We start from the raw sequence: 13860 nt of genomic DNA, 5'->3' as shown, positions 1-13860 counted from the left end.
GGCGCTCTCGGCGTGACCTCGGGCGCCGCGGCGGCAGTGGCGCGCGGTACGCGCCTCATCTCGCCTGATCTCGCCTGATCTCGCCTGATCTCGCCTGATCTCGCCTGATCTCGGCTGATCTCGGCTGATCTTGGCTGATCTCGGCTGATCTCGGCTGATCTCGGCTGATCTCGGCCGATCTCACCACCCTCCCGTGAGTACAGCCATTCCTGTCTCCCCTACCGCCACGGGACCAAACCCACACTGGGTTCGAGACTCTGGAGGTATGGTACAGGCGCGCCGCTCACGCTCTCCTCGATCCCCCAGCTCGCCTCGCTCTTTGAGGAAGCGGAGGCGACGGCCGGCGCGCTGGAGAAGTACGTGGCGTCTTGCGAGGAGGAGCTGACGCCGCTGCTCCGCAATGGCGGCGTCCCCTACCGCCACGGGAGCGAACCCACACTGGATTCGAGCCTCTGGAGGTATGGTACTAGGCGGCGTCCCCCCGGACGACCTCGCCCACCGCATCGCGACGGCCAAGGCCGAGGCGGTCGAGGCGTCGAGGGATGGCAGGAGATGCGGGGAGGGACGCGGAGCGGTGCACGACATAGGTGAAGGCAGTCGAGGCGTCGATCGACCTCTGCTGGCGGCTCAAGCAGGAGCACACCCGAGATACGCCCCGAGATCGCCCCGAGATCGCCCCGAGATTGCGCATGGATCGGCCTCTGCCGGCGCCGCGAGCAGGACTCATTCATTCCTCCTCTCAACGGGCGTGATCCATTCAGTCAGCCACTCGTCACCTCGGCCGCCGAATTCTTGTTTCTCCCTGTGGAAGAATTCGTCACCTCTGCCGCCGCCGCAAGCAGGAGGTCGGCTCGTACGCGCTGATGGGCGACTCCGGCTTCGGCTCGATGGACTTTCTCCAGTGCTGCAAGTTCGCCGAGGGCGACAGCCGCGTCCTGATGCTCAAGATGGCGAGGGACCGCCTCCGCCGCTACGCAAAGGAGGCGAAGAGCGGCGCCCCGCTCCCCGCCGGCGAGGAGGAGGAGGCGGCGCTCTGCGAGGCCCTCGCCGCGGCCGTCGGAACCGCGAAGGGCGACAAGGCCCTCGAGGCGGCCGCGTGGGACCGCGAGTGGCGCGGGGTGCACGCTCTCGCCGAGAGCATCATGAGGCGCACCTTGGAGCCACACGGCCGGTGAGCGGGCCCATCCAGCGCAGGAAATACTGCACTGATCTGTCTAAAAGCGAATCGGAGGTATTTTGGTTTGAGGGTAGCGGAAGGGAAGTGTGTTTTCTCTTGCAATCTGTGAGTGCCGCTATCCTTTAACATCCAAAGTTGCGAGACTTGCGGCGGCCCCAATATGCAATAAACTCTCAAGGCAAGATCTGTGAACAAAATCGAAATCCCCGAAATACGCAACCTAGACAAGGTGCGTTATCACCCCACTGACTCACGCACCCTGCACATGCACACCGCTTACACTGTCAGGACATACAGGCACGTCTACTCACTACTCAGCGCGTGTGCACGCAACACGCACCCTGCACATGCACACCGCTTACACTGTCAGGACATACAGGCACGTCTACTCACTACTCAGCGCGTGTGCACGCAACCTAGACAAGGTGCGTTATCACCCCACTGACTCACGCACCCTGCACATGCACACCTCTTACACTGTCAGGACATACAAACACGTCTACTCACTACTCACTACTCACTACTCACCACTCACTACTCAGCAGCGATCCGCTAGAGCCGCCAGTCGACCTAGGCCGCCGACGGGGAGTGGTCTTCGGCCGGGCCCGCGGAACGGCGGGTCACCCATTGTGACGCGGCCCTGATGGGGGGGCCAACGCAACGCATGATCCTGGAGTCATGGACTGATCATCAAGGTGGTAGTCGGCATCACCACCACACGCTTTGCATCCATTAACATCATCATACTTATTGAGGCAATATGCGTCCGCAGGAATGGGCAAGTGGGGTGGACACAACGGCGAGAATGGAGGAGACCTGTCGCAGTACCCCGTACCGGGGAGGGGGGGGCCAAGCGCGCCAGACCTGTCGCAGTTGGAGCCGCAAAGCCGTCGGATGTGCCCGTTGCTGAAGCGAACCGTCAGGCCTCCGGCTGGAGGACCGTCGGATTTATTGGCGCATGCAGCGCTGGCTTTGGGCGCTGGGCGCCTGGCCAGCGCCGCGGAACGCGCAAAATGACACATGAAATGGTGGATGTGTGTGAGAGAGAGGGTGTGTGTGTTCACTATGACACTTTGCATGCTCATCATTTACGTGGGGCTCCATGGTGTGGTGGCAGTGTGTCTCTGCGAGGTCTCGGGCGACCTTTGGGTTCACCCTTGGGTTTCTTGCCGTCGTCCCTGGGCATCCCAGCTGTGCAGGGGCCCGCCCCGCACACAGCGGGTCCCAAAGGATGAAACCTTTTTTTGTTGTATCGCAGGGGCCTTGGGGGCAGCCTGCCGGACCGCCGCTGCACGGGGCTAGGCACCAGAAGATGAGTGGAATTGATGAATTGGGCCGTTGTCCGTGCCTCCCCTCTATACGTCAGAGTGGGACCTACGCCGCGCCGGGTAAGGGGCGCGCCCGGTCCTCGACGGAGCCGCGCGCCCCGAACGACCCAGGCGGCGAGTAGTCGTCCTCGAACCTTCGACATGTAGTTGCCCATAGTTAGCGCCCGCCCGCCCCCCCCCTCCGTCGCTTCGCAAAAGAAAAAACAAATAAAAACAAGCAAAAGAGAAAGCGAAGCCAAAAACGATTGCGTAAACGGCGTCACAAAGCCCGCCGGTTTTGATCGACAATCGTGAGATTGACCGCCGTCGACCAGAGAATGGCAGACGATGTGTCAGCTTGTGCGGCGCTCGCGCCGCGCAGGCTGGCCCATCGAGGGCACTCTCTGGCGCTGTCCGGGCCAAGCGCGGCGCCGCGCATGCTGCGTGCCACTCGCCGTGGCTTGCGGTGCAGCGCCACTGCAGCCTCGAAAACGTCGCGCACAGCACCAGCATGCTGCCCACCAGGCAGCAGAGTGCTGCACCGGCGTGCAGCGGACGCTGCGGCGCTGCGGCACCGCCTCCCCGCCCTGTCCACGGAGCAGGCGAGCGGCGGCACGGCCTTCCACCAGCTGCAGGAGGTGCGCACTTCCCGGTGGAAGCACAGGATGCTCCCTCCGCATACGCAGCTTTGCGCAGCGCAGCGTACGGGCCACGCCACGCAAAGCCGACCCTCAGTCTGCCCAAGAGGCTGTCTGCGGAAGGCCTGGCAGCGTGTACTCGCCTCCTCCGCGGCCATGCCCTCCGCCCGGGCGAGCGAGGAGCGGGGACACAACCATTTCTGGAATCGTGTGTCCCCGCCCCCCGCTTTTTTTTTGCGTGAGATTGAGGCGTCCGAGCTTGCGGCACCATGTCAAAATCCTGCCCGAGCATCTCGGACATCCGCTCCTGGCTTCCTACGGAATCCTTTGAGAAATCGACCGCACACTCGCTCGCCTATTTCGGGCGCGACGCCCTTGGCTTCTCCGTTGGCGTCGCCATCATTGTGGCGGTATGCGAGTCGGACTGGTTCCACGTGCTCCCGTCCTCAGTTCAGGCCGCTGCGCTCCTGCCACTGCAGATAGTGACGGGCTTCTTCATGTGGTGCCTGTTTGTGGTTGGGCATGACTGCGGGCACACCACCTTCTCGCAACATGAGTTAATCAACGAGGTATTCGGCGAGATTTGCCACTCGGTTTGCCTGTGTACGCCGTTGTGGCGCCGAACACACCATCGCCACCACCTTTACCACAATCACGCGACGAAGGACTACTCATATCCATGGGTACCCCTCCTTCTCAAGAGCTCCATTGCTGCCCGTGCATGGAGTCAGCTCGCCGCCGCTGCCAGCGCTCTCCTGACGACTGCCGCCACCACCACAGCGAAGGATGGCACCGCCTCCTTGGTCTGCATCGCCCTCGCGGCGGCTGCTGTCGCCGTCATCGCTACTGCCAACGACGACGCCTCACCCCCCAGTGGCGCCGCTGCCATCGCTCCCACAGCCCTGGCTATCGTCCTCGCGAGGTGCTCCGTCCCCTTCGCGGGCACCCGCTTTGCCGGCCCCACTGCTGTTGCCGTCTTGTGCGTGCTGCTGCAGCGAAAATACTTGTGGCAGACGTGGCATTACATCCTCCGGCCAATCGCACCACTCTACACGTGGCCTTTCTACCTCTTTGCGGGCATCCCCGATGGGGGGCACTTGCTCCTCTTTGGCCGCGCCTGGGGAGATGCCTCGGCGACAGCGCTCGCACGCGGCTACCTCAGCGCTGCCTTGACTGTGGCGAGCATGTACTCCTGGCACCTCGCTCTCGGTGGCTGTCTCGTGCGCGCATACTGCATGCCGTGGCTCTGGTACGGCTGGTGGCTCTTCACGGTGACCTACCTTCAGCACCACCACGCCGACGTTGCGCTTTACGACGCCTCCTCGTGGGGCTACGTGCGCGGAGCCTTTCAAACCATGGACCGGACCTTTGGTTGTGGCATTGACGCCCTGCATCACAACATTACCGACGGGCACGTGGTTCACCATCTCTTCTTCACTCAGATCCCGCACTTCCGCCTCTCCGCCGCAACCACCGCGTTGCGCGACGCACTTGAGCGGCGAGGGTATAACGGCCTCTACAAGCACACGCACACGCCGCGCTTCGCCATAGGCATCTTCGCAGCTCTCACGAGCAAATGGTTCTTTGTGGAGGACCGCCATTTCGTGAGCAGAGGTGCGATGGAGAGGAGTGAGTAGCACCATAAGAGCAGGCGGGCATCGCTTCCAGGGGGGGGAAGGGGGGCGCTAAGCATGTGGTGAAGCCTCTGGGGAGGGTCGGGACCCCCCCCTAGCATGTGGTGAAGCCTCTGGGGAGGGTCGGGACCCCTAGCATGTGGTGAAGCCTCTCTGGGGAGGGTCGGGACCCCCCCCCCCCCCCCTCTAGCATGTGGTGAAGCCTCTGGGGAGGGTCGTGACCCCCCCCTAGCATGTGGTGAAGCCTCTGGGGAGGGTCGGGACCCCTAGCATGTGGTGAAGCCTCTGGGGAGGGTCGGGACCCCTAGCATGTGGTGAAGCCTCTCTGGGGAGGGTCGGGACCCCTAGCATGTGGTGAAGCCTCTGTGGGGAGGGTCGGGACCCCCCCCTTCCCCCCCTAGCATGTGGTGAAGCCTCTGGGAGGATCGGACTCCCCCCCTAGCAATGTGGTGAAGCCTCTAGTGATGCTGCACTAGGCGGCTCGGTTTTAGCAAAAAGCAGATACCTCCTTCTTTGCGTGTGGTCGTCGAAAAACCGCATGTTCGCCCGTTTTGGACCCCTTCCGTACGGCTCCGAAACCGCTCCTTAACGACGACTACGCGGCCCGGCGGTCAATCTGCGCCTTCTCAGCGGTGGCGGGGATGTGAGAGCGGTACGTGCGGACCGCGTGGTGCTGCGATGGGATGGTTTGACGAGTGCGATCAAGAGTAAAGCCGTATGATCGGACAGCACAGCTAGAGGTGTGGGATGGGTTGACGGAAATCGGGGGACGCGACCCACCTCGCCACAGACGGTCCCGTGCCTCGCCGCTATGACGGGCACACGCCCCGCACCGTCCGCTGTGTGCCCGTCTTTGTCCGGAGTGAATACTCCAACGCGCTCGTCGGTGACGGCGTCCCCGGATTTCGCCGCGCTCGGCGAACCTCGACAGCGCTTTCGGTGGCATGCAGCTCTTTGCGACAGAAGCCTGGAGAGCAGCTCCTCTGCTGCTCACACACTCTGCACAGTTGACACAGCCTACTGTGCGGCTGCCACAGCTGTGACAGCGATGGGCTCGCCCTCACTGCTCTGGGGCCCTCAGTCACTTGTGCTGCGGCTTGTGTGAGCGACACTGCTCGGCGACTGCCGGCACACTGTGAGACCATGGGTGTGAGGTTAAACCACGCTACCAGCGCTTGGTCACATCGGCCCCGAGGTCAGATCCATCTACTCTGTTGATGACAAGACTTGTCTACCGGCTGGAGCCGAGCAGGAGGGCCCGGCGCACAACCCCTTGGTCAACTCACCCTCCACACCCCGTACTCACAGTCCTCCTGGGGCGGTCACATGACACGAGCTCATGAGTCTCTACCGCCCCCGCCGTCCCCCCCCGCAAGCTCCCACGCTGGTCGCGCGCATCGTCCATACTCACCGGCGGTCACGCACACGGAAGCCAGTTGGTGAAGCCCTCGTAGGTATTCAGTGCCCCACACGATTTTTGGCTGCCATAGTTTTTACCGGCGTTGCCTTGTGTGCGGTGCGGACAGCCGGTGTGCTTAGACGCAGTGGGGTGTCGGGGTTGATAAGCGTGGTCCCGCTGTATGCGGCCCACTGCACTGAAGTGTAAGTGCCCATATCACTTCGGGGTCGGCGAGGTGGACTGGCAGCGCGCACGGCAGCGTCCCCACTCGTGAGAGGGTATGTGATCTACGTGAGACCCTGTGCGTGTCTGGGTGTGCGTAGAAAGTCTGTGGAACCCATCGAGAGGTGCCGCGGCCGGAGCCGCCGTGTGTGACACATGTTGTGGGAACACCGTTTTTTCTGCAAACATGCAAACGAGACGGCCTGCGCAGCCTCTGACTATAAGGTAAGATTGCTCCCTCCGCCCTCGTGTGCGCCGCAAAACTCATCTACCTGAGTTTTTACTGTATTGTGGTATGGCGTGTGCTCGGTATGCCGTACCACCACACCTGCTACTGCCAGTACTGTACCAACGACATGTGGTCGGAGAGTAGACCTTCCGCAACATATGCTCGCGCATCCCGGTCAGTGCACACTAAGCACTCGAAACCTGTACTGGGACAGAGCTCCTGTCGGGACCCGACCCTCTGATCCTGAGCCCCTAGCGGCGGGCTCGCTCATGGCGGCTCGAAGCCGAACTTGACAAACCTGCCCGCGTGCCCGGGCTTCATCCCCGTCTCCTTGGCCACGTCCGCCCGCTCAGCGGCGTCCAGTCCGCGCAAGAACGCGATGTCGTCGTAGCCCTCGGCGTCAAAGGCGGCGCCGTAGGCCTGCAGGTTGATCTGCGCCAGCGCCGCGGCGACGGCCGCCATGCCGCCCGTGGGCGGAGGGGGCGTCTCCCTCAGCACGATGCGCCCGTCCGGCGTGGTCGTGAACAGGCGGCTCGAGAGCGGGGAGGGGCCGGCAGGGGCGGCGGTGGAGGCGGAGGCGGCGGCGGTGGAGGTGGAGGCGGCGGTGCGGGCGGCGGTGGCGGGCGCGGCCAGTGCGGTGGGTGCGGTGGGTGCAGTGGCGGCGGTGGCGGCAGAGGAGGAAGAGGAGGAGGCTGCCGAGAGTGCGACGGCGGCGGCGCGGCTGGAGCGTCGCTTCGGCGCGGGCGCGTCGGTCGACTCGTTCTCGCCCTCGCCCTCGCCCTCGCCCTCGCCCTCGCCCTCCTCCTTGGCGCCCTCGGTCCAGTTCGGGCCAGTGTGGCCCATCACCACCTGTGGCAACCAATCGATGTCAAAGAGTGTCGAGGCGGCACATCGGGATCTCTCCAAACGTACCCGGCAGTTGTGAATCGTCCGGTGCGCAGCCTTGCACCCAGTGCACGCCAGCTCGAGCGGCGCCGCCTCTTGCGCCGTGTGCTGGTTAACCCGCAGCGGCGGTGGTGCTGCTGCCGGCGGCCTCCCGCGCAATCCCTGTTGTCGTTCTTGGCGCAATCCTGGTGTCACCGCTGCGGCTGTAGCCGGCCGAGCCAGCGGGTCGGGTGCCTCCCGATGAATGGAGCAGTGGCGCCGTCCGACGCGGCGGCACACAAGGCAGTGGCGTCGCCCGCCCGGCCCTACCCCAGGGCCGCCTCCGTCGCCGCCCGTGTCGCCGCCGTCGCCGCCAGCGCCACACTCCACGCCAGCCCGTGACTTCTTTGACTCCGACGATGCAGCTCCGTTGTCCATGCCCGCCTGCGCCAAGCTTCGCTTGCCTCGAAGGACGGGGCCTGCCGACTCGGCTCCCACCGCCTCCTCCTCCACCACCGGCTCGGCAGCGGCTGCGCCTTCTGCCGCCTCACCCAGCGGTGCCGCCGACGCCTGCCCTGCTGCTGCCGCCACCGCCGAGCCCGCTTCCGGCGCCTCGCCGACCGCGCGCGCGTACGCCACCGCCGCCTCCACCGCGGTGTCAAGGACGGCGAGGTAGACCTGCCTTCCGTCCACCTTGTGCCGCGCCTCGAAGCGGCCGGAGGCGTGCTTGACCACGCCCTTGTAGCCACTCGGGTTGCTGCTCGAGAGGTGCAGCCGTAAGCCCTCCGCCTCCGTCGCCACCGTCGGAGGAGCCGGAGGCTGGTACTCGCCGACTGCTCGCGCGAACGCCACCGCCGCCTCCACCGCCGTGTCGAAGCGGCCTACTGTGACCTGCCTTCCGGCCACCCTATGCTTCGCCTCGAAGCGGCCGTTTCGCGAGTCGCCCTTGTACACGCCCTTGTAGCCCGTGCTGCTGCTGCTAGACAAATGCAGACGCAAACCCTCCGCCTCCTCCGCCAGGGGCGCCTCCGCTGCCGCTGCCGTCGCCGCCGCTCCCTCCTCCAGCGGCGCCGGCTGCTCTGTCCCTGCCGCCGCCGCCGTGACCGCCTCCTCCACCGACGGCTCGGCAGCGGCTGCGCCTTCTGCCGCCTCACCCAGCGGTGCCGCCGACGCCTGCCCTCCTGCCGCCACCGCTGAGCCCGCTTCCGGCGCCTCGCCGACCGCGCGCGCGTACGCCACCGCCGCCTCCACCGCCGTGTCGAAGTAGCCGATGGAGACCAGCCTTCCACCCACCCTGTGCCGCGCCATGAAGCGGGCGTGGTGTTTGTACACGCCCTTGTAGCCCGTGCTGCTGCTGGACAAATGCAGACGCAAGCCCTCCGCTACCTCCGCCACAAGCGCCTCAACTGCCGCCGCATCCGCCGCCGCCGCTCCCTCCTCCAGCGGCGCCGGCTCTTCTGCCCCTGCCGCCGCCGCCGCGGGCGCCATCAGGGGCGGGCTCTGCTCGCTCTCCACCGCGGGGGCCGCAGGCTCCGTACCAGCCGCCGGCTCCGGCGGCTCGTCGTCGCTGTCCAACGCCATTGGACACGCTGCGGTGCTTCCCGGCAGCGCGGCCTCGCCAATGCTGCCACCGCCATTTCCGCCACCGCCAGACCTCCTTGTCGCCGCCCTGGCCCTCGCCGCCGTCGCCGCCCCCCACCGCCCGCGCCGCCGGCGCCGCCGGCGCCGCCCTCGCCGCCGCCCGCGCCGCCCGCGCCATCCCCGCCGCCCGCACCGCCCACCGCCTCGGCAGTGGCAGTGCTTGCCGCCGCTTGAGTGCCCGCCTCTCCAGCCGCAACGCCGGCCACGGGCTCGGGCAGCCCTTCACTTGGCGCGGCGTCCGCGAGCTCTTTGAGGCGGAGCGAGCACTTCTGCTTCTCCTCGTTCCAGACCAGCACCAGGCAGGAGGCGCCCGCCTTCATCTGTGCCTTGACGATGCAGCTCCCGCAGTCGCACGGCATTTTGAGCCGCAGCGTGTGCGGCTCCGCTTTGGGCTCGAGGGTGAGGCGGAACTTTCGGAGGTGTGGCGCGGTTGCGTTCTCCCTGTCAAGCGCGCGGGCGAGCCGCCCGCTTTCCGCGAGGCTCTGCCAGGAGAGCGGCGCCGGCTGCGGCGCATCCGCGATGCGTGTGTCGGCCATCGAGGGCGGGGGCGCTGGCCTCGGGCCGGCATTTATTTTAAATTTTACAACGAGACGCGCCGAGCTCTAATCCGGACTTACACCCACACCCGCCGCCGAGCTCTCGATGAGGAAAAGGCGATTCGTCTCCGAATCCCGGGCTGGCAGCCGTCGCCAGGAGAGAGAGGGGCGTCGCGGAGTGGGAGACGGAGTGGCTCGCCCCAGGTTTCTTTTCCAGCGAAGGCGAGTGCGAGCTCCCCGAGACGCTCGAATCTGTCCGAGGGGTGGCAGTAAACGGCTGCGCGGTGAGCACAGTCGCACTCCTCTGTGTAGCGCCTCAGGGTGATGGGGTGGCATGCCGGGTCAAGCTGAGACTAATGGTAGAGGCACCAGGGGTCGTTCTTCGCCCACAGCAGCAACTGACAGAACAGGCGCAACGACGCCCGCCCGACTGGGTGGCATACACAGACGGGTCGGAAGACCTAGGGAAAGCAGGGTGGGCCTATGCAGTACTCATCGGGGGCGACGCCATCGGCGATGAGGGCGCGTCGCTGACGAGCGAGGGCTACGGGCCAGTTGTCACTTCGGCGGCGCACCCAGCCTACCTCGGCGCGCGTAAGCATACCAACAACACGGCGGAACTAACCGCCCTAGCCGAGCTCCTCCGGGCTCTTCTATCCTCGTCACCGCAACGAGCGGGCTCACGCGGAATAGTGCGCACCGATAGCGAGTACGCGGCGGCATGCATGATGGGGAGGGTGACCCCCAAAACGAACAGACAGCTGGCGGAGCGCCTTCGTTCCCTCTGGCAACGCCTTCGCGCCAAACACACCGTGACGTGGAGGCATGTGGCGGGTCACAGCGGCAACAAATGGAACGACTACGTCGACGAGCTAGCTGCTCGCGGCAGGCAGGGTGACAGAGGCTCAAACGCTGCCGAGTGGGCGGACGGCACCATCCCGACGAACACTCCCGACGAGGAAAGCAGCGCGGAGGGGGGCGACAGCAGTACCAGTGGACACGGGGCAACAGGCGGCGGCCAGGACTCGGAGAGGGAAGATGATAGCGACGCCGACTGTGGATCTGCTACACCAACGGCTACACTCAGCCCCAGCCAACCCCGTCAGCCTCCCCTCGCCCGCCACCGACCCTAGCAGCGGGCCAACACGCGGCGCGTGCATCGCCCTCCACGCCGACCCCTGCGCGCACCGCTCATCTTGGCCCTCCTGGGGTTATTCTCGCGCTCGCGCAGGACCCGGGGGACTCCCTTCCCCCCACCTCCGACCGGACGGGTTGGTCGGTTCTGCGCCCCTTGGCGCCTGCGCATATCGCGTGCCCGCCCGCCAAGTGGCTGGTGCCAAGGCCAAATCAACTGCCAAGGCTGGTGCCAGGGCCAAATCAACTGCCTGGCTGGTGCCAAGGCTCAAAGGCTCTCCTGTCTCTCTCTCTCCTCCCTCTCCACTCTCTCAACTTATGATGTAACATACTTGACCCCCCCCCCTTGGCGCCTTGTGTTTTTCGTGCCAAACCAGCGCGATCTCGGCGGGGCGTCAGCGCCTCTCGGAGGGGCATCATGAGCTCGCGGGGCTGCCCGACGGGGCGGGCCTCTTGCTGATGGACCCAGCCGAGGTGCCCAACCAGTTGGAGTGGCGCTGACGCGCCGCGCGCGACCACCAGCCAGCTTTTCGAGGGGCCCGAGCACGGTGCGCCGAAAGAGTAGACACTCTCCGGTCCATCCGGAATTTTGTCGTTCTAGTTAGCACTGCTGCTGCAGACAGGGCCCGCGTGACCCCTTGCCCTTCCCGGATCCAGCTCGCTGAGGCGTGGCGTCACCCCTGTGACCGCCCACAGGTGGCTGACGAAGCGCCACTCATCGCTGCTTTCGCGCGCCTGCTCCACAGAGGGCTCCTGCGGCTCTCCCTCGTCGCGTGACCGCCGCCGACATCATGTGCTCGGTCGTCCCCGCCGGCGCGGAGCTGCGCCACGTCGAATTCTTCGGTGGCTCGACCGCCGGCGCGCCCACCCTCGCCTCCTGCGCGCCTCACACCCAGTATTCTCCTCGCGCGCGGCCGACAAAGTAGGCACACGACCACCTCTCTCTCAGTCACCCCCCCCCACGATGCACAGCCCGTCCACTCTCGCCGGCAAGGCGCACGGAACGCCCAATTTGGGCTGGAAATGCCGCCGCCACGGGTTGGTGGCGCCCTCGGCAGCGGGGCAGCGCCACGCCGCGCAAACTTGCGCGACAAACTTGCGACCTCTGTCCCTCGTATTCACCCCAGATTTTGCCCTATCCAGGCTCACCCGGTACCGCGAGCGGCGAGCCGCGCCAAGTTTGCTCCATTTCCGACAAGTTCATCCCGCCCGAAGGCCGATCTTCGGCCGCCTGGAGGCCCAGGACGGGGCTCGGGACCGGCCAGGTGTGGATTCTCCACGGCGCTGCGGTGTATCTGCGCGCCCATGGCGCGTTCAGGGGTGTGCCTGAGGCGTGTTGACTGCGGGGCGCCGCGATAGCGCGGCGCCGACGATTGTGTCAGCTCACTGTCACACCGTCGACACGGTCACAGTGTGTGTGCAGTGCGTCCACTCCGGCGACCGTGACGCCGTCGGTTCTCGCCTATACCGGCTAGTGTGGAGCTTTCAGTGTGGTTGCGTGTTGTACTAGTGATGCTGCACTAGGCGGCCCGTTTTTAGCAAAAACCAGATACCACATCGCGTGTGGTTGTCGAAAAACCGCATCTTCGCCCGTCTGGGACCTCTTCGTACGGCTCCAAAAACGGCTCCTTAACGACGGCTACGCGGCCCGGCGGTCGATCTGCGCCTTCTCAGCGGTGGAGGGGATGTGGGCGGTACGCGCGTACCGCGTGGTGTTGCGACGGTTTGACGAGTGCGACTCCCAGCGTCGACTTTTCGACCCCACGGAGCCTCTGCTGCTCCGGGGGGGGGGGTCTGCAGACCACCCGGCCGAACTTCAGAGTCGCGGTGCTCCTCAAATACCGCTCAAACGCCCACGATGCTGTGGAGGGGACATATGCTGATGATCCTGGCCCGATTGGTTCGCTCAGAAAGCTTCTGGGCGGTCGTTAAGGTTCGCTCCCCGCACACCGGCCCGGAAGTATGTTACATCATATACTCTCTCCCTCTCCCTCCCCTGAGACTCTCTCTCCTGCTTGCTCCGCCCTCTCTATCCCTCCCTCCCTCCCTCCCTCTCGCGCCCCCCCCCCTCTTCTCTCCTCTCCCCCCCTCTCTCCTCTCTCCTCCTCAGAGCAGGACGTTGCGGAGATCAGCAGGAGGATGTACGAAGAGATTAGGAGCAGCAGGGACCCGAGGGACCATGTGGAAGACGGCTAGTGCTAGTCCCCCATCGGGAGGACGACCCCGGCTAGTCGCCGACCACACCCACAAAGAACCCTGCACAAAGACCGCAGGGCGGGGACCTGTTCCTTTTTACCCATCTCCTAGTAGAGGTGTCCGTTTTATTTATTTATTTAGCCGTGACATGTGGTTCCACCACCCCTCGTAGGCTTTGCCTCTGATCGCCACCGTTCCCAGGCTGCCTAATGGGATGGAAAGGAAGGCTCGGCGAGCGTATAGAAGCGTTCTCGACTTCGTCGTGGCAACCTGCACGGCAGCGCTGGCAGGCGCGATGAGCGTCGTGTACCTTTTTGCGCAAATGGTCAAATCAAGGTTTTGTAACTGTTAGGTGCCTATATGGGCTTCCAGTATCGGACCTTCAAGACATGCGCTTTTGGCCGGTGGCCTCTTCGGACATGGTACCTCCGGTGAGATGAGTGGCTGCCAGTTCGAGACTGGGGCCGATCGAACTTGAGTTGTTCGGAGGAGGAATCCGGCCAGCACGGGTACAAAGAGGGGTACCCGGAGAATCCCCAGCTGCGGAAACGTAGTGTCGCTCAAGAGGTGCGATACTGCGGGGGAGTGTAAGGTGCCTATATGGGCTTCCAGTATCGGACCTTCAAGACATGCGCTTTTGGCCGGTGGCCTCCTCGGACAGTAACGCGAGCTGTGCCACAGTGAAATGGCACTACCACTAGCCACACCACACTCCAGATGTTCTGGGCGTACGAACCGCGAGCCGCGGCTCGCACAAGAGCACTCGAGGTCTCGACTCGATTAATTAACAACAAGCACCTCGTCAGGTTCTGAACTGTGTGAACGCTACCGAGGGTTACGACTGTAAAGCCGCGCATGATTGTGGATGCCGCCAACCACTCTG

The 13860-nt window shown here is 64.9% G+C and overlaps 2 protein-coding genes across 2 annotated transcripts in view; both read left to right on the top strand.

Annotated features, from left to right (window-relative positions):
* The window catches only part of EMIHUDRAFT_450487 (hypothetical protein), a 4441-nt gene extending 3118 nt beyond the window's left edge, over nucleotides 1-1323 (top strand). The window contains exons 6-8 of the mRNA XM_005777615.1: nucleotides 264-458; nucleotides 721-760; nucleotides 843-1323. Of these exons, the coding sequence (XP_005777672.1) occupies nucleotides 264-458; nucleotides 721-760; nucleotides 843-1175 (568 nt within the window). The 3' untranslated portion in view covers nucleotides 1176-1323. The remainder of the gene's footprint in view (nucleotides 1-263; nucleotides 459-720; nucleotides 761-842) is intronic.
* A 2068-nt stretch (nucleotides 1324-3391) lies between these two features.
* Nucleotides 3392-4759, top strand: EMIHUDRAFT_100944 (hypothetical protein; the record flags this gene model as incomplete). Its single annotated transcript, XM_005777614.1, has 2 exons — nucleotides 3392-3715; nucleotides 3908-4759. The coding sequence occupies 2 exons, from the start codon at nucleotides 3392-3394 to the stop codon at nucleotides 4757-4759; spliced, it is 1176 nt and encodes a 391-aa protein (XP_005777671.1).
* Nucleotides 4760-13860: the final 9101 nt, after the last annotated feature.

This window comes from Emiliania huxleyi (genome assembly GCF_000372725.1).
Source record: "Emiliania huxleyi CCMP1516 unplaced genomic scaffold EMIHUscaffold_26, whole genome shotgun sequence".
NCBI classification, from domain to species: domain Eukaryota; phylum Haptophyta; order Isochrysidales; family Noelaerhabdaceae; genus Emiliania; species Emiliania huxleyi.
The sequence above is the reverse complement of the archived record's forward strand: the minus strand, read 5'-3'. Positions and strand labels throughout refer to the sequence as shown.